This window comes from Nematolebias whitei, chromosome 4, assembly GCF_014905685.2.
Source record: "Nematolebias whitei isolate Nwh7 chromosome 4, NemWhi1, whole genome shotgun sequence".
NCBI lineage: Eukaryota > Metazoa > Chordata > Actinopteri > Cyprinodontiformes > Rivulidae > Nematolebias > Nematolebias whitei.
The window spans coordinates 6,004,019-6,030,512 of record NC_056501.1 but is presented as its reverse complement, the minus strand read 5'-3'; the positions used below and the strand labels follow the sequence as shown (position 1 = coordinate 6,030,512).

The window sequence follows — 26,494 nt, the reverse complement described above, 5'->3', positions numbered from 1 at the left end:
ACATTTCTGTATAAAATGTACTTTCACATGAACAAACGTTCTTTTTTTGATCAAATATCTCTTGAACCTGCCAGTTTTTATCTGCTGAAGATAAGTGTAATGATGGCGTATTGTTCCAGTTCCTCCAATCAATGCCCAGATTACAATCTGAATCTGGAAAGCTTTTATTGTGAAAGTTATTCTGGTAATAAAGCATATGAGGACAGTGTTAAACCTGATATTTATACCTCTTATATTAATGGTCCAATATGCACACTGATGTTCTGTTATGATGAACGCAGCGCCGCACATCTGGAGGAACGCAGTTTTCTTCAAAGCACAGATGACTATCAGCACATCCGCTATGTTTTACTTTTTAAGATCTCGGCATGTAGAGTTCTACTGTAAAATTTCTAATCTCTGATCTTCAAGGTTTTGTTTTGAGGTTCTGGATTTGACCCACTTCCTGTGCTTGCATCTCTTTGATTACTCTGAAGTTTAAATACAAGGCTGTCGGGATTTTAACGCCGTCTTGTTTTTTGGTGCAGTTGGACACAGAAGTTGTGTGTAAATGTAATGATGTCAGGATTAAAGTAATTCTGTTAGATATGGGGCCGCAGCATCGTTCTGCAGGCTAATATGACATTAGCATGAGACATGAAGTCATTGTAATATGACGGAACTAAAAGCACGTGTTCAGGAGCCCGGCTCCACATGAGCTCATCTTTGAGGCAGGTGTGATGTCTGCGCTCGTCTCACCTTCACTGTGGTGTAGTTGCTGCTCTCCTGAACGTGCAGCAGCGTGCCACTCTTTCCTCGCGTCCTGAACTTGACCTCCAAACTGCCAGGTCCGACAACGTCGGGCATCGCGCCCTGCAGGGACCGCCTCAGCAGGGCGTCTCGTTTGGGACCCTCCTTCAGGGCGTAGTCCAGGCGGCCGGTACCGTCCAGAGACAGAGCCGTGTCCGCCGTCGCATCTGAGAAGATAAAACGCTGAGTTTCTGAAGGCTCACTTTGCTTCACGTGGTTCAAACGATCCCCCTCCTTAGTCTTAATGTTTGTCCTGGTTTTAAGTGAGACTCAGAGAATCCCCCCTAACTGCCCATGTGCCTTCGAGCAGAACACCGAGGCTTTCAGAGGAGGAGGAATTCAGAGAACGGTTTCTAAATGCATCAAATGTAAATACACCCACATGACTTAATGTAACAGACGTACGAGTTTAATATCTGTATAAATATGAGGTTTAAAGCTTCATATGAGCCGAAGCTCCAAAGCAGCGAGCAGATTGTTGTTTCGGCCACATTTTTCTGGACTGAGGGGAAAAGAAGCTACAACCTGGATTTACCAACGAGTACAGACTACAACTAAAAACTCTGTTCGGTTATTTTTATCTTCCACTACCAGGAGGTTCAATAAGTGTTTGTATGTTAGCAAAATATCTCATGAACCGCTGAACACATTTTATTGAAACTCAAAGTAACGACGTTCGTCTACAACTGGTAACATTTTAGAGTCAATCCAATTCAAGATGGCCGCCACAGCTAATCAAGTAGCAAAAACAAAAATGGTTTTATCTTTCCTGTTTTACTAATCCTGCAGATTCAGGATTCACATTTAGTGTTTTAATAAATTTATTTCAGCCTAAACATTTTTACATCTTTTCACAGAGCAAAACCTTCGGCGCATTCTGGAAATGTTTGCTGCGACTGTTGGTTTTGAATTGTTTTTAGATTTTACTTCCTCGTTATAAACGATAAGAAATGTCTTCATCTTAAAAATCTGTTTTAACATTCCTGTTCTAGATTTGTCTTCTTTTGCTTTTAGCTAGCCTTTTGTTACGTTAGCTTTTAGCTGATCATTTAGCTGCTTTTAGCTGGCATTATGTAGCTGCTAGCTTTTACTTTAGCAAAAAACTAGTTCAAAGGTAAAAGTAGGAAAATTCACAAAATGTTAAAATTTGTTGAATTTTGCTACTTTTACCTTTGAACTAGTTTTTTTCTTCCGTCTGTGAGCTAGAGTTTTTGCTTCTATTTGATTTTAGCTACTGTTTAGCTACTTTTAGCTTCTAGATCAAATTTCATCAAAACGTTCACACTAACATTTGTTTGGCCTTTACCTAGCATTTTATTTTTGTCTCTTTAGCTCCAAATGCTCAGTTTTAGCTTCTTCGGCAGATTTCAGCTCATCCTGCAGATCCCACATCGCATCAAACCGAAGGTTCAACAAAACTTTTTACTTTTTTCCTGCTCACTTCAGTCAAAACATAAAAATGTAAAACTGACTTCCCTCCGTGGCTGAAATGATTTTCTGCAGCTGAAAGTTTTCTGCATCGTGTTTTAGCTCCGCTGAGGTTTGCTCCGGCTTCGTGGTGAATCTTCATGAACATTTTTTACTCATCAGGAGAAATGAAGCCGACTCTTACATTTCTCACAGAATCTGCCGGTGAAGCCGTCCGTGCACCGACACTGCTGCCAGGACCAGCGGTCCAAACAGGTGCCCCCGTGTCTGCAGGGGCTGGCGCTGCAGGCTCCTTCCAGTCTCGGACATCTGAAAACACAAACCGACAGTCGCTCAGGGTGCAACAAAACGAGTGGAGGCAGATGAGCTTTGATTTGTCTCCCAGAGACAGAACCTCGTTCAGAACCGGGACAATTAGCATTTTAAAGGACCTGTCTCAGCCCCAACATTCACCAGTGACACGTAAAGAAAGAACTTCCTGGACTTCTACAGCAGCTCTCCCTTCAGGAGTCTGTCTGCAGGTAGAAGCTTCCCTAGTGTGGACAGACGTCTCACAGCGGGAGCCGTGGACGTTGGAGACGATGGACGGATGAGGACAGAGAGGAGGTGCCGACCTGTCGAGGATGCCGCGGGACGCCAGCGCCTGACTGGGCTCCAGCGGGCGGCCGTTGACGGCGAGCTCCATGATGCAGCCGACGAAGTCGTGGGTGGCGACCTGACCGCGGCGATGAAGGACGGGTTCTATTGACTGGACGCCTCCCACCGAGAGCCGGTTGGGCTGCACGTCCAGGATCCTGTGGACACAGACGGAGTCAGAGGACGACGCTGCTGGTCAGAGGACACGCCTCCAAAAGGCTCCTCTCATATGAGTGCACACGAACACAGACACGGAGCGGCTGCTGAGCGTGTGCGGCTCTCTTACCAGTCGGTGTGGACCGCCACGTTGCTCACGGCGCAGTAGCCCGGCTCCTGGTCCTGGCCACACAGGTCCACCGTCAGCGACGCCGCCTGCATGACAAGAACACGTGTTACACGTGACTCTGAGGATATCAGCCCCTTCCTCTTTAAAACCAGAGTCAAGCCACTGCGGCTTTAAAAGATCTAAACCAGAAACTCGTCAAAGGTTGGATGCCTCTGATCAGGTTTTCTCCTTTGATCTTAGCTGTCACAAGTACAAGATGACGGTTTTGAAACAGTTTTATTTCGCAAAGAGCTTGCATAATCGTTGACCTTGATTTATGACCTTGAGGTCAGTTTTGATTTACTTCATTTTGTATTTTGCTTTGTGTGTTACCTGTTGTTCTGTCTGTACAGCACTTTGGTTGGCCTTGTCGCTGTTTTAAGTGCTCTATAAATAAAATGGTACAACTGATTTTCGTATCTGATCTTGTGTTATGGAATAATTTAACATTTTTTGGACCAGATGGAACGAGTTTTCAGGATAGATCCGGCCAGAGGATCACCAGCTGACGATCTGACCGAAACAATAGAAATGTTCTTAAATTTCTCGTCATTTCTGAAACTAAAAATCAAAATAAATACTATTTTTCTGTCCCCAGAGTTCATAAACACGCCGGATAAGATGAATTGGTGACTAAATTGTCCGTAGAAGGGACTCTGAGCGTGCATGGTGTCTCTGATGGACGGATGGTATGATCGGGAGTAATCCACCTCTCACCCGGTGTCAGTTGCAGGATTTATCGTCTGGATCTAACGGACAGATGTGGGTCGTGGCCACGTGTTAACTGATTGGAGGAAAATGGACCTCGGTGCCCAAAAGCAGTTCTTGTTTTCACAACCTGATAAAAATACTCGGCCACAGAGAACGACTTTCAGCACGACTCACTAAACACACAGTTAATGGACGTTGGACTCGTATACAGAACCTCGAGGTGTGGTCGCGGAGAGGTGGGGGTCTGGTTTGGGTCCATTGGCCCTTTAAGACATGAACTTCAGCGAGGATTGAGGCGGTCCACAGCCGAATGTGAAAGCGTCTGAGTCTCAGGATCTTGTTCATGAGCCACGGAGTGAGAAATGAACCGATGCACCGGCCCCGTCCTCATTAATGAGAGAATCTGTTCGTTTTCAGTGGCAAACGATCGTCACTGAGAGGTTTAAATAGTGAATGTTTGTAGTTTCTGAGACGAGTGTTTTTCTGGACTAAAAAAATAACATTCATGTTTTTGGTGCAAGATATTCAAGTGGGTACGATCTACACCGTGGAAGGCGCGTGGTGACGGATCCTGGCGAGTGGGAGCAGTTTTATCCACGAACATGTGCAATGGTGCAGTCAGGGGGTGGCCACTGGTGGCCTTGCCCACCACAGATTATTCTTTGCCCACCCCGATCATTTTAAGTAATGTAAAATCTAGAAAAGCACGGTATACCCAAATGATTGGGGTGGCCGGTTTACAAATACAGTAGTTGGTTCCCAACCGTGGTCCTTGAGGAACACCATCCTGCACGTTTTAGTTGTTTCCCTGCTTTGACACACCTGCTTTGAATGGGTGATTAACAGGCTTCTGCAGAACTCAAAGTAGTACTTAAATCACTGAATCAGGTGTGTTGGAGCAGGGAAACAACTGAAACATGCAGGATGGCGTTCCTCAAGGACCACGGTTGGGAATCATATACAGCAGCAGTGGCTCTGAACACCGAGCCACTGCCGCCCCGGTCCTCCCTTCGTGCCGCTGACGTATTTTCATATTCCAGAGCCAGTTTGGATCCTGGTGTCGTGAATCACAGCGAGCAGTAAAATATAATTTCAACCAGACAGTGAGCAGCAGTTTAATCACCGTCTCATGGTGAAAACTAAAGGATTTAAATACAGAGGCTGATTTTTACCACCAGCAGCCCAAGATCAGAGGGTGATGTTTTTGTACCAGTTTCTGTGCCTTCATCTGTCGCGGCGTTAGCAAAATATCTCATTCGTTAATTCATTCAACCTTTATTTAAAAACCTTGAACCTTGGAGTTGGGGGATGAAGTGTAGGTGGTGATCTTGAGCAGATCAAAAGTTTTGGCAGAAAGGTTTTAGACGGAGGGAGACTAAACCGTAATGCATCCACCTTAGGACGGTCGTCTAAAAGTTTCTCGTGGTGTTTTCAGTGTTTGACCATCTCAGCTTGAGGTGGTTTTATTCTAGAACTCTGGCATTAAGGGTGTCGGACGATTATCTTTTTAAAAAAACCAGGACTGATTCTCACCACCCCGGCTCTCCTGGCGATCACCGTGTGGAACTGCCCGTCGGAAACTTTGACGGTGGTCATGAGTTTGTACGTTCCGCTCCCCAGGTTGAAGGAGAAGCGCAGCCGTCCCTCGACGACCTCCAGAGCCAGGAACTCGGCCTTGTCCCCGGTCTGGTTGTCGTGGTTGTACATGAGCAGCGCGTTGCTCATCAGGGTGGCGAACTTGATGTAGATGTAGTTGTTGTTGGGATCCAGAGAGGGGAACTCCATGTAGGAGAGCTCCTCGAACCCGTAGCTGTTGAGTTCGCAGTGTTTGCCGAACACCCCTGAGGACGGAGCAAAGAGGAGGAACCAGACAGAACAGGGATGGGTCAGTGTTGGTAAAATAAAAATATACCTACAGGTGAAACACAAGAAGATTTTCATTATTACAGGACGACATGTGATTTCTAACCCTCTCGTCTGTCTTGACGCTGAGGTCAAAGGCAGCAGGAGGGTTAAAACATCTGACCTTCATAAAGTTAAACACCTGATTTTAAATTTTTTTTTTTTATTCAAACTGTTAAAGTCGAGCTAATTTCACCGCGTTCAAGGATTTTCCTTCTATAAGAAAAAGTCTTGCAGCACAAACAAGTGTTTTTAATTGGACCTTTAACATTAAATCAGACGTCAAACTCGAGGCCCGCGGGCCAACAACGGCTTCATTACAACTTCTTTGGGACCAAAAAGTAATTTTTTAGATTTTACAGGATCAGCCCACTAATTTCTGACGGTTTGTCTTTGTTGCTTCTTCTTTTGCTGCAAAAATTGAGCAGTTAGTTCAGATTTCTCATGAAAATGAAACAGATCTGAAACCAAAATAAGTTTGAATTTTTCCAGTTTAGTTTTTTTTTTTTTGGACCTGGAAAAATCACTAAAAACATCCACAGTGGGTCAAACTCTTGCTTCTGTGAGAAACTGACAGATGTGATTAATGTTTTTAACTGATTTAATAGAAAAAATATTGCATAAAAAATGGACTATTGATGAAGTGCATGGCATACAAAAATAAAAAATGATTGCACGGTACAATAAATATTTGCTTTAGAATAATCTGACAGTACAACTTTATATATTTTATTTAAAAAAACAAACGGAACTGACTGAGATTTGCTCGTGGCAGGTCCAACTTTTTATTTTTGGCTCTCGATATAAATAAAGTTGAACAACCCAATGGAATAAAAATTTATTTTTTTCAATACAACTAATTGTCGCCATGAAAAGTCCTGTAATTTTCTGTTAGCTAAACTTCTCATGAATAAGTGAACGGATTCTCTTGAAAAGTAAAAACGATGTAATCCAACACAAATCTGCGATAACTGTCATTTCTACAGATGGAGCTAAAATCTGGAGTAGTAGCTGAGAGTCGGCACCAACACATAACTCGAGCACAAGCAGCTCACACAAGATCTTTGCTCCAAACGTTCGCATAGGAGGAGGCGTATGTATTCCTTCCTTCCTTAACCACAACTAATCTAAACCAGTGGTGCCCAACACTGGTCCGTGAGGAACACCGTCCTGCATGTTTCAGTTGATTTCCTGCTTTTACACACCTGGTTTGAATGAATGGGTGATTAACAGCTTCTGTAATTAAATCACTGAATCAGGTGTTGGAACATGGAAACAACTAAACGTGCAGGATGGTGTTCCTCAGGGACCAAGGTTGGGAACCATTGGTCTAAACCGCTGACCCAATTTAAACCTTTTAAAATGGCATCAGTGATTAAAAAAAACAAACATTTTAGTTTTGTGGAAAATTGTTGCTTTTTAAGCGTTTTCTACAATATACTTGTCGTCAGATGAAGTGGGACGGTCCTTGGCGTTTCCTGTAATTACTCACCAAACGGACAGTGGCAGAAATATCCATCCAGCCGGTTCTGACAGGACCCGCCGTTAAAACAGGGGTTACACTCACAGTGATTGATGATGGAGTCACACGTTCTTCCTGAGTTCACAGAACAACAAATCAAACGGATGGGGTGAACAAATGGATGGAGCGAACACGGTGAAGCGTTCAATTCATGCAGGCGTTTGAACCCTCCTGCTGCCCTCAGGTCCAAGTGACCCACCTTCACCTTGACCTGAGAGCAGCAGGAGGGTTCAAACTTTACAGCTGAGCAATGCACTGAAAAAAAAACAGCCTTAATGTGGGGGCGTGGCTACATGTGGGCGTGGTCTAAATAGACACGCTCACATTTTTCTTTATTTTGGCACTTCATTAAATTTTTTTTACATGAAAAAGGTTCTTCTCAACCAATTAAATATGTTATTTCAATAATTTAACAACTACTTTTCAGTTTAAAACCTTTTACCGTCGATGAACTGACTTTATTTTACAAAATTTGTTACAAAAGTTTGGTTCAGAACCTACAAAAAATACATTTTATCAGCTGCGTCGAGTCTTTTAAGATTTTGTATCGATGGTATAAAACAAAACAAACAAACAAAAAAACAGCTGATAGTTCAGAGTTCACAGCCTCGTTTTTTTTTGCAGAATGTTAATTAGGACCTAATAAGACCTCCGTGTCCAACTGTCCCCCTCTTACAATGCTGTTATTGCTAGTATCGCTCAGCCCTCTGTGAATAGCAAGTGGCCATTAGGGCACAAACAACCGGTCGTTGGGCTGATGGTTCTCCTTTTACATGTGAACAGCTGGTTCTGGATGTCACCAACAAACTGGTTGATCCATCATGTGAAGGTGCTATTTATAAGACTGAGTTTGTTGCGGCTCCTTGGACTGATGAAGTCCTCTGGATGAAAGACAAAACATTTCAGCAAAAAGAAAACGTCCAGAGGACCTGACTTAACTTTGCTGGATTTGTTAAACGTACATTTCACTGAACTTCTACATTAAATGCATTTACTTCTGTATTTACTCTACTTTTACCACTGGAACAGCTAAACATTTAAAGATTTTTTTGACATGTAATTTTTGTTTTTAATGGGAGCTCTATGAACACAAGCCCACCAATCTCATTTTTAAAACGTCTGATTTGTGACACTCAAGTTTTGTTCTTTGGTTTTCCTGAGGACACGAAGGATTTTTGAAACAACCTAATAAACTGATAAAATACCGAAATACCAAAAATCATCTGATTTGATGCATCAGCTCACGTTTTTCTAATCCCAGTCAAATCTGACGTCCCTGTATAAGGACCAGTAACAAACCCAACCACTTGACTGGATTAAAGGTGTTAATAGTTAAATAATTTACAAAATGACAAAAAAAAAAGGTCCAAACTAAGAATAAAGCAGCATATTTAACGAAAAACAGTTTTTGCTTCAAGTTTCAGGATAATATTTAAAAAAACAAAAAACTGAATTATTGCCAATTTTTGTTACTTTTCACTTCGTTTACCAAACGAAATTTTAGTTTGAATCAAACTGTGATCTTGGCGGCAACACTCCAGATATTTTTAAGCTCTTTCAAAATAAAAAGTGAAATTTTTATTTTTACGGCTTTGAGTTTCTTCTTTCCAGATCTTTTGCGAGTCAGTTGTAGAAAACAAGGTTTATTTAATTTATTTCACAGGTTGGGGTAAATTTAGTGCCCCCCCCCCCCATGTCAAAGTGTATCTCTTGCTGCTTCAAATCATCTTAGAGTGACGGTTAAACTCTAAACAGGAAGCTGCTGCAGTTTAAATATCTGAACTAAACGTGACGTGTCCAAGATGACATCATTTCATCCACATTAACATCTTGAAACCTTCAGGAAAAAACTAAATCAATAAATGATCTCATTTAACTGGAAGATCCTCCTTCCAAAAAGACAACCAGGCCTTCAAACTTAATCCAACATCAAACTGTTCTTTTTTTTTTCAGTGCAGAAACAGAAACAGCTGAAATGAAGATGGATGGGCGCCACATAAACGAGAAAAGCCTGAACATCTTGATGAGGAGGCATGACAAACGTAAAGGGTCGATGGCAGAACAGAAACAAACCCGACGATGAACTTCAGAAGTCAACGTAACGCTGCAAATCCTGAGACAAGTTGCTTAATGGAGATGGATTTAGCTGCCAGAGAACCGCCGTGGAAAACAGGAAGCTGCGAGTTCAAGGCGAGTTCATGGAAACTACTGTAAGTCCAAAAGGTGCAGTTCTGCACGGGAGTAATTCATCTTGATAAAAACTAGTTTGTGGCCATTTTTTATCCTCGTAATAAAAAAGGACAGTAATGACTCGACTTTAGGCTAATTGCCCTCTACAGCATGCTTTCAAAATGTCTTTCAGATGCCGAAGCCAGACCTCGAATGTTACGCAGGGTCCAAATGTTTGTTCTAAGCATTTCCACTTAAAGTCCACTCCTCTGTTATCAGAGCCAATGATGTTGTGCATTCATAACATTTCCAAATGAAGCGGCCTGACTGGAGCTTTTATCAAGCTGCTCATTTGTCAAATAAAATGCAACGGAGCCAAATGAGAAATTTCTCTTGGATCAGAAACGTGCCTGTGTGTGGCCGAAGGGCGAGAAGCAACTTCTGATCATCTTTTTAAAAATGAAAACAAACGCAGAAGGTTGCTGTGCATCCCGGCTGATACACCCCCCACCACCACCCCCCGCCCAGTAACCTGCAGTCCAAACTGTTTTTGGCAGCCAGGCCCAACACTGTGGTCATCACAACTCCTGGAAATATCCAGGAGGAAATATTTTCATTGGCTCTACGGTTGTGTGTGACTGCGCTATCATCTGTGTGAGCACCCTGACATCATTTTTCCAGGCCAGACATAAAACGTGACTCATGCGTGTGCAGTACCTGTAAATCCTGATGTGCAGAGACAGTTGAAGCCCCCGGGGAAGTTCTGGCACAGCGCCCCGTTCTTACAGGGATTGGAAAGGCATTCGTTGATATCCCTCTCGCAGGCCATCCCGGTGAAACCCTCGGGACAGGTGCAGGAGAACCCCCCCACCAGATTGTGGCAGGTGCCACCATTGTGGCAAGGCGACGGCTGGCACTCGTCAATGTCTGTCTCGCACAGAGCTCCGGCGTACCCTGGTCTGCAGCTGCAGGCGTACGGCTGCAGGGGGTGGTTGGAAACGAGGATCACAGGGACACTTTCTACTGTCTTCATGTCAGGCCCGACACTGAGACGCCGCTTGCAGCTGCCTCCATTCTGGCATGGGTTACGCATGCAGGGATCATGGTCCACCGTGTCTATTTGCACCCCGCTCTGCCTGTATAAAATGTCTTTGATACTCTGGAAGAATGTGGCCACGCCGCTGGGGCTCACGTACTGCCCATGGCCCCGCTTCACAGCTGCCATCAGGAAAGTCTGATTGTTGAGCTCAAACACTCCATAAAGCAGCACCCCTGTCCCGAGTCCTGCTAGCTGAGAGTTGGCAATGCGTAGGAAGCTGAGGTAGTGGTTGGTGAGGAAGCTTTTGACCCCTTCAGAGTGCAGCCGGATGAGAATGCTGTTATCCACAGTGGCATTGTTGAAGCCATTAAAAACAACTCTGGCTGTGTTACTGACTGATGCGTGGATGCCGTCGTTGCTGCGTATGGTTAGCTCAAAGGTTCCATCGGTTGAGCGAGCTTTAGAGTTGAGGTTGCAGGTTCCTGCGGGGATAGTAAACAAACCGGATGACGGCGGGATCAGGGAGCAGTGGAACCTGTCGTGAATGTCAGGGTCTTGTGGTTTGACATCTCCCAGAGAACCTCCAGGAAATGTGTTTCCAAAGTAATGGACAAAGACTTCCAAAGACCGTGGCTCTGAAGGGTTGTCATTTTGATCATTTACTTTGACACGAACTGTTCCTGTGGAGGACATCTGAGGCACACCGGAGTCCTTAATCACAACGTAGAGGTAGAAATCACTAATCTGCTCTCTGTCTATCTCCCGGCTGGTGGTTAACGCCCCAGCTGAACTGAGGCTGAAGTAGCTGTTGGCAGAGCCAGAACTCAGGAGGCTATATAAGAAAGGGCCTTGGTTGGGGGGTAAATCAGGGTCAGAGGCTGTCAGTGTTGAAACTGCGGAGCCAGCTCTCTGGTTCTCCATGATCTCGGCGTAGGTGGTCGTCAGTGTTGGACCATTATCGTTGATATCTTCCAGATTTACAATGACAGTGGTGCTTCCAGTGGCAGGAGGTGTGCCAGTGTCCACAGCAAGAACAGTCAGATTGTAGACGGGAGTGGTTTCTCTGTCCAGCTCGGCAGCCACAGACAGCTGGCCAGTTTTTGCGTTTATTGTAAAAACATTTGTATCAAATTCAGGAGCAATGGAGTAAGAGAACCTGCTCCAGCTGGGGACAGAATCTGAGTCCTCAGCACTTACAAAAGTGACAAGACCACCAGGTGATAGACCTTCACTGACCTGCACATCGTACAGGTCCCGGGTAAAAACAGGTGGATCATTGGCATCAAGAATGGTGATATTAACAAACACCTCATCAATATCCGCCCCACGGATGCTTCCTGCGTTCTTGGCCAAAACTTTCAGAGAAATCTTTTCTTCTTTCTCACGATCTAGAGTACCTGTAACATAAATCTGACCGGTTTTCTTGTTGATGCCAAAGCCTTTCTTTCTGCTCTTTCCAAAAATGAGGTAATAAACCACTCCATCCTCTCCTTGGTCTCGATCGCTGGCAAATACTTCTCCAATAACTGTGCCTTTTGGAGCGGCTTCAGATATTTCAAAATAGTACTGTTTGGAGACAAAGCGGGGTACGTATTCATTGGCTCCCTTCAGCTGAATGTTGACATTGGCGAAGCTGCAACGCTCTTCGTCCGGGACATTGAAGGCCTTCACTGTTAAATGGTAGACCTGCTTAGCTTCATAATCCAAGAAACCCTGGGTGGTGATGATGCCAGTGTTTGGGTCAATAACAAAAAGGTCGCTGTCCGAGGACTGAATAACATAAGCCATGACTGCGTTTGCTCCTGCATCGCGGTCCGTGGTGTTCATTTTGAGCACGGTGGTGCCACTGGGAACGTTCTCCTGCACAACGGGGAAGTACTCCTCAGGATCAAAAACAGGAGAATTATCATTGACATCAGTCACATGTATTGTGACGGAGACAAAACTTGTTTTTACAATCCAGCCGCCATCTGTGGCAGAAACCCTAAGCTCATGTTGTTGCTTCTCTTCAAAGTCTAGCAGATGTGCTAAGGATAAGACACCAGTTTTACTGTTCAGTGCAAACAAACCTTTGTCATTGCCTGAAGTGATATTGTAAGTGATAAGGCCATTCATTTCTTTGTCTTTGTCTCTGGCAGACAGAGTTCTTATTGCCGTTCCAACAGCGAGGCTTTCGGGTACAGTAGCTGAGATTTGGCTTTGTGAGAACTCGGGTGTGTGGTGGTTTTCCTCAGTGATGGCAATCTTCACCGTGGTTTGTGCCGACAAAGGAGGATTTCCTCTGTCGCTCGCAGTGATGTCAATGAGGAACATTTTATTTATATCAGGGATGAGGGAAGAGGCAACGGTAATCCATCCACTTGCTTTGTCTAGCTTGAATTTATCAGAACTGTTCCCGCCTGTTATTTGGTACTCAACCTCTGAATTAAGGCCAAAGTCTTGTTTGTCTTGAGCTACAACTCTTATCAGTCTGGTGCCTACTTTGACACTTTTAGTGACTGGAGTGAAATAGCTAGACGAATCAAACTCAGGAGGATTATCATTGCTGTCTACGATGTTTACAATAACTGTCGTCTCACTCATTAAAGGCTTAACTGCTCGGTCTGAGGCTGTGACGATGAAGCTGTGGCGGTTTATATTCAAACTGCCAGCCCCCGTGGAGTTCTGATATTTCAGCAGCTGCTTCACAAACACCTCTCCTGAGCTGGCGTTGATTCTGAAATATTCAGACTGGGATCGAACGAAGTAAAAAATTTTGCCATTGACTCCCTCATCAGGATCAAATGCAGACACTTGTGTGACCAGAGAGCCCACTTCTGTGAGCTCCGGGTAGTCCAAATAGTAAGATGGGCGACTAAATCTGGGAGCGTTGTCATTAATATCCGTTACAAATATGGTGACGTCTGTGCTCACAGTCCAGCCAGAGTCGTGGGCGGTCACCTTCACAATGTAATGATCAGTGTCTTCTCTATTGAGCGGCCTGCTAATTGTAATATCTCCTGTGTTTGCATTAATACTGAATGGAAGGCTTGTATCTGTAATCGAATACCGACTAATGGAGTTTGAACCAGCATCCTCATCGGTGGTGGTGACTCTGGTGACGGTGTAACCAACAGGAGCGTTTTCAGCCACTGTAGCGCTAAATATCTTAGAAAACCTGGGAGCATTGTCGTTGAGATCTAAAACGTTGATGAGCACTTTGACTGCTGTGTTTTTTGGAGGCGAACCTCGGTCGGTGGCTTTCACTTTCAAGGTGTACAGCGCCACCTTCTCCCGGTCCAGTGGTCTGGTGGTTCGTATTTCACCTGTGGCTCGATTGATGCTGAAACTGTTCTCTCTGTTGCCGTCAACTATGGCATAATCCAGGTGTCCGTTGGTACCACTGTCCAGATCAACAGCAGAGACCATCAGAACGTGCTGAGGTGAAAGGTTCTCCAGTATTTCAGCATGAAATGGATCCTTATTAAACACTGGGTGGTTATCATTCACATCCAGTAAAGTTATTTCTATTTTCTCGTAGGAGGAATAAGGTGGGAAGCCTTGATCTCTGGCCTCGACCCAGAGAACGTACTTCTGAATGTGCTCATAATCCAGCGGGTGTCTGATGGATAACTCGCCTGACAGCTGGTCTATGTGAAAGGCATAATCCAAGTTGCCACTAGCGATGTAATACGACAACGGTCCACCTCTCCTTGAAGACCCCGTCACAACTGTAACAATGTGGTTGTTGGGTTGATTCTCTGGAAACGTGAACGCTCGCTCCTTCAGCTTGATGACAGGGAAGTTTCCACCGTTAACAAACCGTACGGTCACTGTGGTCATATCCGTTTTGGGGTTAGCTCCACCATCTTTCACTTGAACTGTAAGGGTAACTTCCGAGCTTCCAGTCAGCCTCTCGTTGGCTATGATGGCACCTCGTACAGGGTCGATCCTGAACTTCTCAGTGTTGCGCCCCATCAAGGAGTAGTGCAGCTGGCCGTTTGAACCAGAGTCCTCATCGGTGACGGTAACGGCAAAGACCAAGGACCCTGAAAACATAAAGGAGTAATTTTATTTTATTATACTCTTTTGCAAACCATGACATTCTGGACACCTTTTAGGGCTTCCATACCAACCTGCTGCAGTAGAGGCAGGGATGTGGGTCACATACGGGTGGTGATGGAAGCGTGGAGGGTTGTCATTGATGTCGGCCACTGTCACGGACACCGTGGCTGAGCTGGACAAGCCCTCGGGCTGCCCTCCATCTGTTGCAACAACCAGCAGCTGGTAATTGGCCCTGTCCTCTCGATCCAGCAGGGAACTGGTGATGATCTGTCCTGTGGCTGGGTTGATGGAGAACTGTCCATGTCCACCAGTCAGGCTGTAGCTGTAGGAAATGTACAGAACAGGTTTACTTATAACGGACATTAAACAGGTCTGTAGTGTGAAGTAATCTATAGTGCAGTTGTTTTGTGATGTAGATAAAGTTAAATATTAAACCCCTCAATTAGTTTTCAAACGTGCAATACTCCAACTAGCTGTTGATCTATAGACGACTAAAGAACGTTACAAAACCTACCCAGTAATTGTTACTACATGATTACATACTGCATCCAACACAAGCAAAACATGGCATCCATCACAGCATGCGAGTTACAAGCTGTCATGACTGATGACTTGGGGGGGGGGGGGGGGGCTTCTTTGCTTTCAAATATCACGTTTCATCCTGAGTCCTCATCTGCAGGATCTCAGACATAAATGTAAACCGACACATACATGTACACGCCATTGACTATTTTGAAAAGGCTTGCAGGAAAAATACCCCCACCCCCCACCCCGAGATGGAAAGACAAATTGCAGAACAATGTGTGAACTATGAGTGGATGTAAAGCTTTTTTAGACGTCGTCACCACAGATGCCTGTGGTCAGAAGTTGTTGAAGAAAAAAAGTCCATATTTGGGGTTTAATAGTGAGAATTAAAACGGATTACTGAAGGTAACTGTTTCTGGACTTTATTAGGGGCCTTGAACCCCCTGGAACCCCCTGATGGGCACATCTCATACTGTCATGGACAATTAACATCCTCATTACTGTGTTTTGGGAAACTGGAACACACTGCGGTACCCCCAATGTGTACTCAGTGGGGTTACTGAGGAAAGAGGCGGGGTTGGACCTGAGTCTGCGTCCGGTTTGAGGGAGGCTGAGCCAGAGGGCCTTACGAGCTCCCCTGTGAAGGTGAAAAAGCTTAACAAGCTTGAAAATCACAACTGAAAACAAAGGCGTCTGGTTTTTAGCTAAAGCTGCGCGAGCTGAAACCAAACCACAGTCGTGTTGACGCACTGGCCTGAGGGTTCACTGGAGATGATGATGGGAAAAGGTATAAAAACCTAGGATGGTATCCACCTTATTCCTCTGGCTCTACTGTATAAATGATTATGGGTACAACTTCCTGTCAGACAAAGGAAGTGGTAGTTGTAATTAGTAGTGACTGTAAAGCTCAGTTACAATCAGCTTAACTGACTGTAAATGAGATGAATTTTCATACCTTATGACACCATTGATGCCTACGTCTGCGTCCGAGCTATTGACCAGCAGCACATCTGTTCCTGTCGGGACATCCTCGGCGATGGTTGTGTGGAAGGTGGAGGAGGTGAAAACGGGTACGTTGTCGTTAACGTCATCCACCAGGACCGTGACTGTACCCGTTCCGCTCAGAGATGGGGAACCTGGAGGCAGAGTGAGGAAATAATATACAGGTAAATAAAACCCATAGGTTCCATTAGGACTCTCGTTGAACGTACGCTTGCATCAGCAGGTTTCCACCAGAAGAGCATTTAAATCAAAACAAATGTTCCCGAGCTCTGCTTTACATTTCCATTGGCTCAGTCAGACGAACGGAGCTGAAACCAAATCTCTTAGTCGTCCTTCCTGGGGTCCTGGACACTCGGAGATAATGTCCACACTGAGGTTTCTATTTTAAGGTGCACAGGAATTTGAGCAAAGTGCTATTTTCAGCAAAATTCTAGCCAGAACAGGCCTGACGGGGCCCAGTGGGGTTAGATTTTAATCAATAGCAGATAAAAATGAAACCCAACATAGAGGAAAAAAAATATTAAAATCTGTCTTATTTTAGATGCTCTTCTTAATATTTTAACGGCGTTTAAACGGCCTAATCTACATTCAGAACATAAACACACGTTCAGCCTCATTACTGAGAGCCACACTGTGGGGTTTGGGGACATCTCTAAAAGCCTGGAGATGTTTTCACTCCTTAATGATGTGCATATGCCTTACAGAGTAAATACTATAAGCACCGAGGGCACCTGAGCAGAAAAGAGCAAACTGAGATGTGAAAGCTTTGAGAGGCTTTTCCACCTTCTCCATCATGAAGCTGCTCCTTTCTGCAGGAATCTGCGTGAATATATCCAAATGCTCCAAGATAAAACCAGTCTGTGTGCACAGCTGCTGAAAACATCAGATGCTTGAAAATGTGTACCGTGGGAGCCTGGATTAATGAAGAGATCAAAAAAAGACTTGGATGGTGTCCTCTCAATGCTGCTCTGTGAAAAATCAAAACATACAGAATCTGAGAAAACAAGGTTGCAGAGCGGTGGGGGTCAGCGTGAAAGCTGAAGGGACTCTGGCTTTATTACTCAGCCAACATTGATTATTTTATTTTATAAATATAAGAAAATCAGGGCGATTTTCTTCTTAAACGTTGCACTACTTCCCGATTATCTTTGCCTCAAACGCCTCACGAGATGATACATGGTGAGAAAACAACACTTTTTCTACTAAAAATAGTTAAGAAATAATAAAGTACCAGCCAGAGTCTTATTGTCTAAATGCTTTTTAATAAACCGTCTCCATGTTGTTCAGTCCATGGCTTTTTTTAAACAGGAAATCTTAACTTTTAGTTTGACTGTTCATAAATAAAGGCTGATTTTTAACAGGCTGTTTCCTCTTCATATCAGCTTTTTGTGTCTTGGCTCCACTTTTGAAGGATGTGGGAAAAATCACAGAAGTATAGAGGGACCAGAACTGCCAAATGAAGTCCTCTGCTTCTTTGTATTAGTCCAAAACAATGTTAAATGCACGTGGAGGCACAAGACTCAAGGCTAAATGGCTCTGCAGCTAATTCTCCAGTGTTTATTAAATAACTACAGCTAAAAAACTAAAAAATGTTGAAGAATTGTAATAACACTGAATGACTCACAAGAGTAAAAAACTAAATATTGTGGGGAAAAATACCTACCTAGCTTGGATGCTAATTGTGCTACATGATAGCTAGCTAGTTCGCTTGTCCTTTGAAAATAAAGCTTTAAAAGTGTCTTTCAGTTTTTCTGTTTGTTTGGCAGAACATTTTTACATGAGCAAGTAGATACAGCAAAGATGATCTAGATTATCAGTTTTACAGGCAAAACGTATTGTCAAGATACGTAAGGGCCCACAGGAAATAACTGTTAGCATAGCACACTCTTCTAACAGCCCAGTGATTGGTACCGTTGACCAAGTCTGGGAGAGAAAAGCTAGAAAATCAAATACCGTTTGACAGTTGTTTAAAGAAGTAGTTACTAGTTCAGTCTAGATTTATTTAAATAAAATATAAGATAGGAACACTGTTGTCCCATAAATGATATGTCAGGAAAAAAAATATTGTTGCGTACCCTCAATATGTTTTGAGCTCTGAAGTAGGGCAGCAAGTACCCCACCGTTATGAAGCTTTATTTGATGTAATTTAAAATCTGGATTAAGGAGCATTTGCACAGATTCTTTGATTGTCTGCACAAATTGCCAATTAAACTCAAATTCAGATGCTGTGGGACTTCCGGATCCAGACCGACAAATAGGTGACGGCTAACCAACCGGACATGGTGCTGGTCGACAAGCAAGAGAAGGCGGCAGTGGTGCTAGAAGTAGCAATCCCAAGAGACTGTAACATCAGGAAGAAGGAGCAAAGCGTCGAAGCATCAGTAGTTCCAGTGGTTATTGGAGCACTCTGTGCTGTGACCCCCAAACTGGAAGAGTGGCTCCAACAGGGAACCACCTCAGAGATCTCTGTCCAGAAGAGCACAGTCCTTTGAACTGCCCAAGTGGAAAAAAAAAAGGTGAGCTGGAGTGTTCTATACTGTTATTTGTCTATATTGTTCTACAAGCAAAGACGTCACAAGGGAACGCAAAACTTTGGCGAGGCCATGCAAAAACTGATTTTTTTCTGTCATAACCCATACAGACTCTGTAGAATACACATATAAACCATGAGCTTTTGTTCTTGGACCGACTTTACGTTTCATTACTTTAAAGTAAACGCGCATAGAAGTTGACGCTTGATGTACAGAACCAAGACACGAAACGCTGTAAGAGCTTGAACTAAAATGATCTACAAGCTGCTGTTAAGTTGCTGAAATAACCTCTGATTTCTCTGTGGGCAGAAAGAGAGAAACAGAATTTCCCAACAAACAAATCTCAACATTATTGTTGGGGTTTGGGAAGGGGATTCCTCCCAAAATGAGACTCGAGTTGGTTTACTGGAACCTAACATCACAGCCTGGCTTTATGATAATAAACAGACATTTGACCCGAAGCTTGAAACGTCTCCAGTTTTTCTGGTCAGAACAGAAGTGGATAACATGCACGTTCAGAATAAACACAGCTGAACTCCAGAAGCAAAACAAACGGTAAACATCGGTAAACATTTTTATTTGATCCCAAAGGAGAACCAGAAATCATACAACACTAATCTCCAGTGACTCGTCGCCGCAGTGACTCAAACATCTAAACGTTGGTGACTTTTGAAAATCCTCGTGTTTATAACCACGAGCAAAAGATGTTGAAATCAAGGTGATTATGTATTTTCGTTTTTCGAACAATTCTGCAATCGTTGGCGATTTACACGGGGACATCTGACCGCACGTTTGGCGTTAAGCGTTCATAATTACCTGTAACGCAGTCCAAAGGTTAAATGTGAGCACAAACATAACAAACACCAACTGATACACATGTATCCAAACAAATGTGGTCTGCGGACAAACGGGCCGTCATCGAGCCTTCCTGCTGCGTTCTGATCCAGCTACGTTCAGATGGGTCATTGTTTCCCTGGGTTGCCATGGTAACAGATTAACGCTGATCCTCTTATTTTGAGGAACAATCTGAGGTGTCTGCATCGTTTTAAATTAAATTAACCGGGACAAAGCGTGTTTGACAGTCGACGGCTGGCTAATACCGTTGTTTGTCGTTGATCAAAGACGCTGTGTGCAGACCAGACTCGATCAGCTGGTACTGTAAGTGGCTCTGGGGCTTTAAGTGGCTTTGTCAACAAAAGCCATTAGCTCCTATCAATTGGCTGAGCACATGGAGAGAAATGATGAAACCGGCTGATGTATAGCAGCGTTCTGCCACACAGAGAGCGCTGTGGTTGCGTTTCACTCGGATCGTTTCCTCACACGAGAAGCAGCAGCTCCGGCTACGAGCCTCTGGTTGTTTCAGAGCTGCTGAACACAAGGACTTCCTTCAACGCATTTTACTTCTGGGCAGGATGTGATGTCACAACCTGTTTACAGTCTAGGGTGACTCGACAGCCTCCTTCACTTCTGGCGTCCAACACATCAGGGACTCTGAGGCTCAGGACACCGTGACGCCGGTTAAGTCTGAGTAAAAACAGAAGACACCCCCACTACCTTTGTAAGGAGCTGAACGATTCTTATTGCAAAGTATGAAGTTGATGAACAAGAACCAGGGGCGTCTCCAGATGTTAACAGGGGGCCACTGAAAATCTTGGTGTGCCAAGCACTCAGGTTTCCTCCCACAGACCAAAAACATGCGTTGGACTAATTGGTAACTCTGAACTGTCTCTAAGTGAGAGATGGAGTGAATGGTTGTCTTGTTTGTCTCTGTGTCCCTGTGATGGACAGACCTGTCCAGGGTGTCCCCTGCCTCTCGCACAGAGACTGCTGGACATGAGACACCAGGGGCCGTCTTGACCCAGAAAAAGAAAACTGGTAAAGATGATGGAAGGATGGATGAAAGGATGAATGCATGGATGGATGGATGGATGGATGTACCCTCCTGAGACCTGCATTCTGATGTTGACATGGTTTTCAACCTGTTGTCCCATTTGGGGTGGGGGTGGGGGGATCTATGTTTCAAGTTTTATTTTTAACATTAAATAAAATAAATATTTGTAATTTTCATTCTTGCTCAAAAATGTTTGTTTTTACATTTATGAGGTTCTATTAATCCTAAACAGTTGGGGTAAAATTAAAAACGCACGCCAAGCAAAATCTTGGGACTCCAGACGATAAACCTGTTTGGCCAAGGGGGGCCAGTGAGAGGGGCACCAGTTTTTTAGTGGTGGCCGTCACCCCCCTGGCTCCCCCTCAGCGGTGCCCCTGATCAAATGGTGTAGTTTGAACAGGTTTACTCCAGGAGTCGTCTAAATATACTGATATAAACTTTGGGCCCACACAACACAAACGGCACTCGGACGAATCTGCTGAAATCCACGTCGACGCTCGAGTCACTCGACTTTCTCCTGATTTGTCGGTAAACAAACGCTAACCTTGTTGAAATATGGTCACAAATTTAGCTCGCAAATTAACCATCAATAAGAGAAAATCATCGTGCAGATGTTTATTTATTTTTGTCTAAGTTTTTTGGCTCTTTCAGTCAGACTTGAACCTATCCTGACCCCCGCCGTGCGGCCGGACATCCGAGCGTTCCCCGCATCGTTCTCGGCGTATCGACTGTCCCAGCGTCGTCCGTGTCCACGCAGCGTCAGGACGTCCCTGTCTTCGCCTCCTGCAGATATCACATGACCCCCTGGCAGCTGCTCCCTCTCCAAGTGTAAATAGTTCAGATATATCTGGTTACGCTGCGTGGGACGACAGATTTAGTCGAGGAACTCTATATCTTAGCAGGTACGCAAACGTTTGTACGCGTCAGTTGTTTCAAGTCGTTATAGTTCAGCTGAGACATTCTTCACGTTTATACGATGGAGACAACAATCCCAGCTGTCGTCTGTTTTCCATTCTTGAGCTTTCTGCTCAGTAAATGGGCATTTTTTAAGTTCAGAAATAACCCCATCCCCTTTTTATTACTTTTACGAAGGGAGTGACTCAACGGAGGAGGAATGCTCTCCAAGAGTCCAGCCTCTCCTCCATCTTTGCTGAGACCTGGACGAGTCGAGACCGTCGGGGTGAAGGAGAGATGACTGCAGCCGAGGCGAGCGTCACACCTCCACAGAGAAAACGGCCTAAATCTGGACGTGCACGAGACGAATGACGACATTTCACCACGAAAAATGAGCCGGTGGAAAACTGCAGAGGGCAGTCAGCTGCCGCTCTGTGGTTAGACAAACATTTTTCCACCGACAAATCCAGACCCTTTATTCTCTCCCTTTTTTGTGGTAAATTTAATTTTACCCTCTTTTAAAGCAACTTGTTGGTTTTACTTGCTCAACCGGAAGACATTAAAAGTTAAAAACATAAAAAATCCAAGTAATACAGACAGAGACACTGTTGAAATGTTTTTATATTTATTCATGACCAAAATGTCTGAAGAGCTGTCTTAAAAAAAAAAAGTCTTTAATTCGCCAGCTCAGATGAAGGAATTGAACCTTTTTCTCTCTGAAGTAAAGATAATGGAAATTTTATTTCAGGGGCTAATCTTGGATATAATCTGACATTATATATATATATATATATATATATATATATATATATATATATATATATATACACACACACACACACATACATACTGTAATTTCTGGACTATTGAGCGCACCTCACTATAAGCCACGCCCACTAAATTTAAAATTTTACATAAATAGGACACACTTGTCTATAAGCCACAGGTGTTCACGTAACGTGAGATATTTACACAGATTTATTATTTTTTTTTTTTTCAATTTCAATTAAATGCGTACCGGTAACACACAAATACAGTAAATGTTTTTTTCTGAACAGTGTCTATAACACAACTGAAAAAAAAAAACCAGTCTACCAAGTAATTGATCCCTACCCCGAAAGAGGCAGCTATGTGAGCGCCTGCGTGTGACGAAGCTAAATGTTTTGGTGGCATGAAGCTCGTTAGGCCATCAAAAAGAAAATCCATAAATTAGCTGCTGTGTTCAAAGCGTGTGGAAAAAGTAGCAGCTTATAGTCCGGAAATTATGGTACCTGGTACTTATGTATTTGAGGAATCTATATTTTCGAGTTTTTTATATTGCCTAAAACTATAGTTTCCTTAAATGATTAGGGTGGCCGAAGATTATTCTTTGGTGGTCAAGGCCACCATTGGCCACTCCCTGGCTCCACCACTGCATCTGGTGGGAAAAAAAACTGCCCCCTCCACTCGCCAGGATCCATCACTTCTCTCTTCTTATGAAAAGAGCAACTCCTACACACTTGAATATCCATCCATCCTTCTACGAAACAGTCAAATGTATTTTTAATAATGTTTATGAAACTTTAACTCCTTCTTTACCTAAATTAATAAAATTATACGTCTCCTTGTGGCCCACAAGTTCTTTCAATTTGACAATTTTTGAGAGGCATTTGAAAAAGTTTGGACCCCCACTCCCCCCTCTAGAACAAGGACCAGGTGACCATCTGGTTCCTCCAGTTTTCTGGGTAAGCCTCTCAACCCAGAAATCTTAGTCCAGAAGGACCATATGTCAGAGTCTAAGCACCTTATCAGTGTCCATTACCACCGAGCAAATCACATTAACCTCCAAGGAGGTGATGTAGCCATGCTGTCAGAGCTGGAGGGGGTACAAATACATGTGTTAATCACTAAAGCTTTGTGTTTTCTGACTGCAAATGGAGGGGGGGGGGGGGGGGGGGTCGTACCGGAGCAAGCGACCACAGCTCCCACCTCCTGGGAAAGGCTTTGAGTGGCTCGCTCTAATCTGTGCTAAGAAGCAGGTTTGTGTCTGCGCTGGCACCACAGATGATCTCTTCCTTTTTAATAAATGACCAGTTGACGTCTCATCGAAGGCAGAAGCTTCACACGAAACGTCGATCTGTGATGTCCGAGCAACCGGAGCAATTAAAGCAGGAGGTCGGGGACGTGGCGAGTCGAGGGGAGACGGATGAATGTGTGAATTTATGAGACGGCCCATGTGTAGCCCCAAGCTTAAAGCTAAACAGTTAATTACGCTTTATGGACTGCGGCTGGACTGTGCTCTGTAGGGGCAGCGTAAATAAAACACATCATTACTCGGGAGGGAAGAGAATCGGCTGCCAGCGAGGCGAAATTGGCATTTTTCTGTGTCTGAGAACCTGTTGCTTTGCAACAAAGCTTCTTTGAATGCGACCCTCACGGAGGCTCCGGTGAAAAGGCCCCGTGGAGCCGAGCGCACGGTGCGAGCCGCCCCGCTGCACCGTTTGCCAAACACAACAGAGTAAACACAGGTTTTCTCACACTCAACAAGCAACACGGCGAACAGGATATCCCAACAGAGCGCTCCGAGCTCCACAACAACACAAAGAGGCCGAATATTTTTATTAAAACGACAAGTTTAGAGGCACTAATCAGTTAAAACGATGCTACGTGCTATTTATGGAGCCAAACTCAGTCCAGACTGTTGACTGAGGATAACAAAGTGCTGTTTTATCCTCCTGTTTTAGGTCCTGTGGAGAAATACCTCTTTAGCTCGGACTCTGTGGACCAGAACCAGCAGATCATAACTAGCATGAGACATGGAAACACTGGCAGCGCGGCCAACTCCATAATGTTCATACGTCGACCACATAAAGCTGGAAGAAGACTTGGGAAAAGTGCTTAGGAGCAAAAACAATAATCAAACATACTTGTTCTGACACGCTGCACGCTGAGAGTTAGTATGAACAAGTGGTACGCCCATGGGTGGCGCAGTTGGTAGAGCTGTTGCCTCTCAGCAAGAAGGTTGCCGGTTCAAATTGTGGCTGGGGGGGCCGTTCTGGGTGGAGTTTGCATGTTCTCTCCGTGCATGCATGGGTTTTCTCCAGTTTCCTCCCACAGACTAAAAACATGCATGTTAGTCTGATAGTGAAAGAGAGAGTGAATGGTTGTTTGTCTCTTTTGTCTCTGTGTCCCTGTGATGGACTGGAGACCTGTCCAGGTGTCCCTGTGATGGACTGGAGACCTGTCCAGGGTGTACCCCACCTCTCACACAGTGATGGCTGGACATGGGCATGAGTGACCCCCATGACCCAAACGGGAAGAACCGGGTAGAAATAACTGATGGACGGTACGCCCATGTCTCCTGACGCTGAGGGAATTGAATAGTGAGTGTTGTTTTCAAAACGAGTGTTTTTCCAAAGTGGACCTGAACAGGAATAAAGTAAACCTAAATGTTTTTGATGCAAGATATTCAAGTGAGTCTGAGTTGCACTGTGGAAAAGAACAGAGGAACTGAGGTAGGAATTTGTTTATTTTTATTTATTTTTTGCTCGGGTCCAATTAAATCCACCTCAGCTGAGGTGGCTCAGCCAGGGGGGAGGGGGGTCATTGGTGGCCATGGCCCCCATAGATTAATCTTCGACCAACACAATCTTTTAAGAAAACTTAACTTTTAAGCAAAATAAAAACTAGAAAACTTAATTCCCTCAAGTGACACTGGTGGTTCGTTTACATATATTTATGATGGCGGCCATCTTGAATTTTGACATGGCAACCAAATTTTCGATAGTGACTTTTCTTACCCGTACATGTAGCCACACACCAAAATAGAAGTCGGTGCCTAACTTCTTTTTTTTTTTCCCAGTTTATGTTCAGAACACGGACGGACAACCAGAAAGTAATTCCAATTCCTCGTTCTTTGCTCCACAACGGGACCATAAAAAAAAAAACTGCATCTCCAGATCACGACTGAAATTTGAGTTTTGTTAAAAAGTAAAGGAGCAAACAGAAACTGAATAGACCTCATTAAAGCTCAAACCCTGACAGGTTGAAGCACTCACCCAGCTTTCTTCAACACCACCGCTGCTTACACATATTCACAAAAACACTCAGATCCACAGATTGTTAAATTCAGGGAGTGGAAAAGAAAAACATCTCTCCGAGACCACATTGTTACTGCCGAGTTTTAAGAGCTCTGTTAAAGTTCATTTGAGGAACATGATATTTTATTTGGCGGACTCTCGAGTTCAGAAACGGACTCCACTAAGGATTTATTATCGTCAGCGTTGGACGCCAGTCCTGAAACGCTACGTTATCGATGTTTGTCCGTTTGCTTTTTTTCTGTTTGGCTCGTGTGACGGAGATCGACAGCTCAGATTAAGTTTTTTTTTTTTTTTTTTAAACCTGCCGGTGGACCGGAGATCGACACATTGAGAGATATTTAATCTGTTTGGGGGGGAATTAAAGAGGTTGCATGTTTTTAGACTCATGGGAGCGCGTCAGGAGAATAAAAGATCCTGTTTAAATGGAGATGGTCATTAAAATTCTTTATCTGCTGAGCTGTCGTTTAGTGGTCCAAAAGGCCGTGTACAAACAGCGAGGCTCTGTGGAGACGAGCTGGGAGGACGTGAAAGACACGTCTATACAACCCTATCTGTCATAAAAGGCAGGGGCCGAGGGATTTACTGCGCCGCCTCTTTAATAAATGTAGTCAAATGTCGTGCATGTCAATGTGCCCCGAGGACGCTCCCACCACAGACACACAACACACAACTGAATGCAAAGTACACAAACACACAAACACCCGACAAAGACCAGAGCCATTAATGCTAACCAGGTCTCGTTCATCCATCCTCCTCTCTCTCCATCCATCCAGCTATCATTCTATCCCTCCATCCATCTATCATCCATCCATCCTTCTCTCTCCATCCATCCATCCATCCTTCTATCCCTCCATCCATCTATCATCCATCCATCCTTCTATCTCTCCATCCATCCATCCATCCTTCTATCCCTCCATCCATCAATCCATCCATCTATCATTCCATCCATCCATCCATCCTTCTATTCCTCCATCCATCCATCCATCCTTCTATTCCTCCATCCATCC

At 44.2% G+C, this 26,494-nt stretch overlaps 1 protein-coding gene across 1 annotated transcript in view; it reads right to left on the bottom strand.

The window, feature by feature from the left end:
* The window catches only part of LOC119408633 (protocadherin Fat 4), a 53,422-nt gene that overhangs the window by 8,426 nt on the left and 18,502 nt on the right, over positions 1-26,494 (bottom strand). The window contains exons 6-13 of the mRNA XM_037675477.1: positions 16,046-16,226; positions 14,637-14,887; positions 10,200-14,549; positions 5,423-5,730; positions 3,140-3,225; positions 2,832-3,011; positions 2,402-2,526; positions 739-956 (exon numbers count right to left, since the gene is read on the bottom strand). Coding sequence (XP_037531405.1) covers positions 739-956; positions 2,402-2,526; positions 2,832-3,011; positions 3,140-3,225; positions 5,423-5,730; positions 10,200-14,549; positions 14,637-14,887; positions 16,046-16,226 — 5,699 coding nt within the window. The remainder of the gene's footprint in view (positions 1-738; positions 957-2,401; positions 2,527-2,831; positions 3,012-3,139; positions 3,226-5,422; positions 5,731-10,199; positions 14,550-14,636; positions 14,888-16,045; positions 16,227-26,494) is intronic.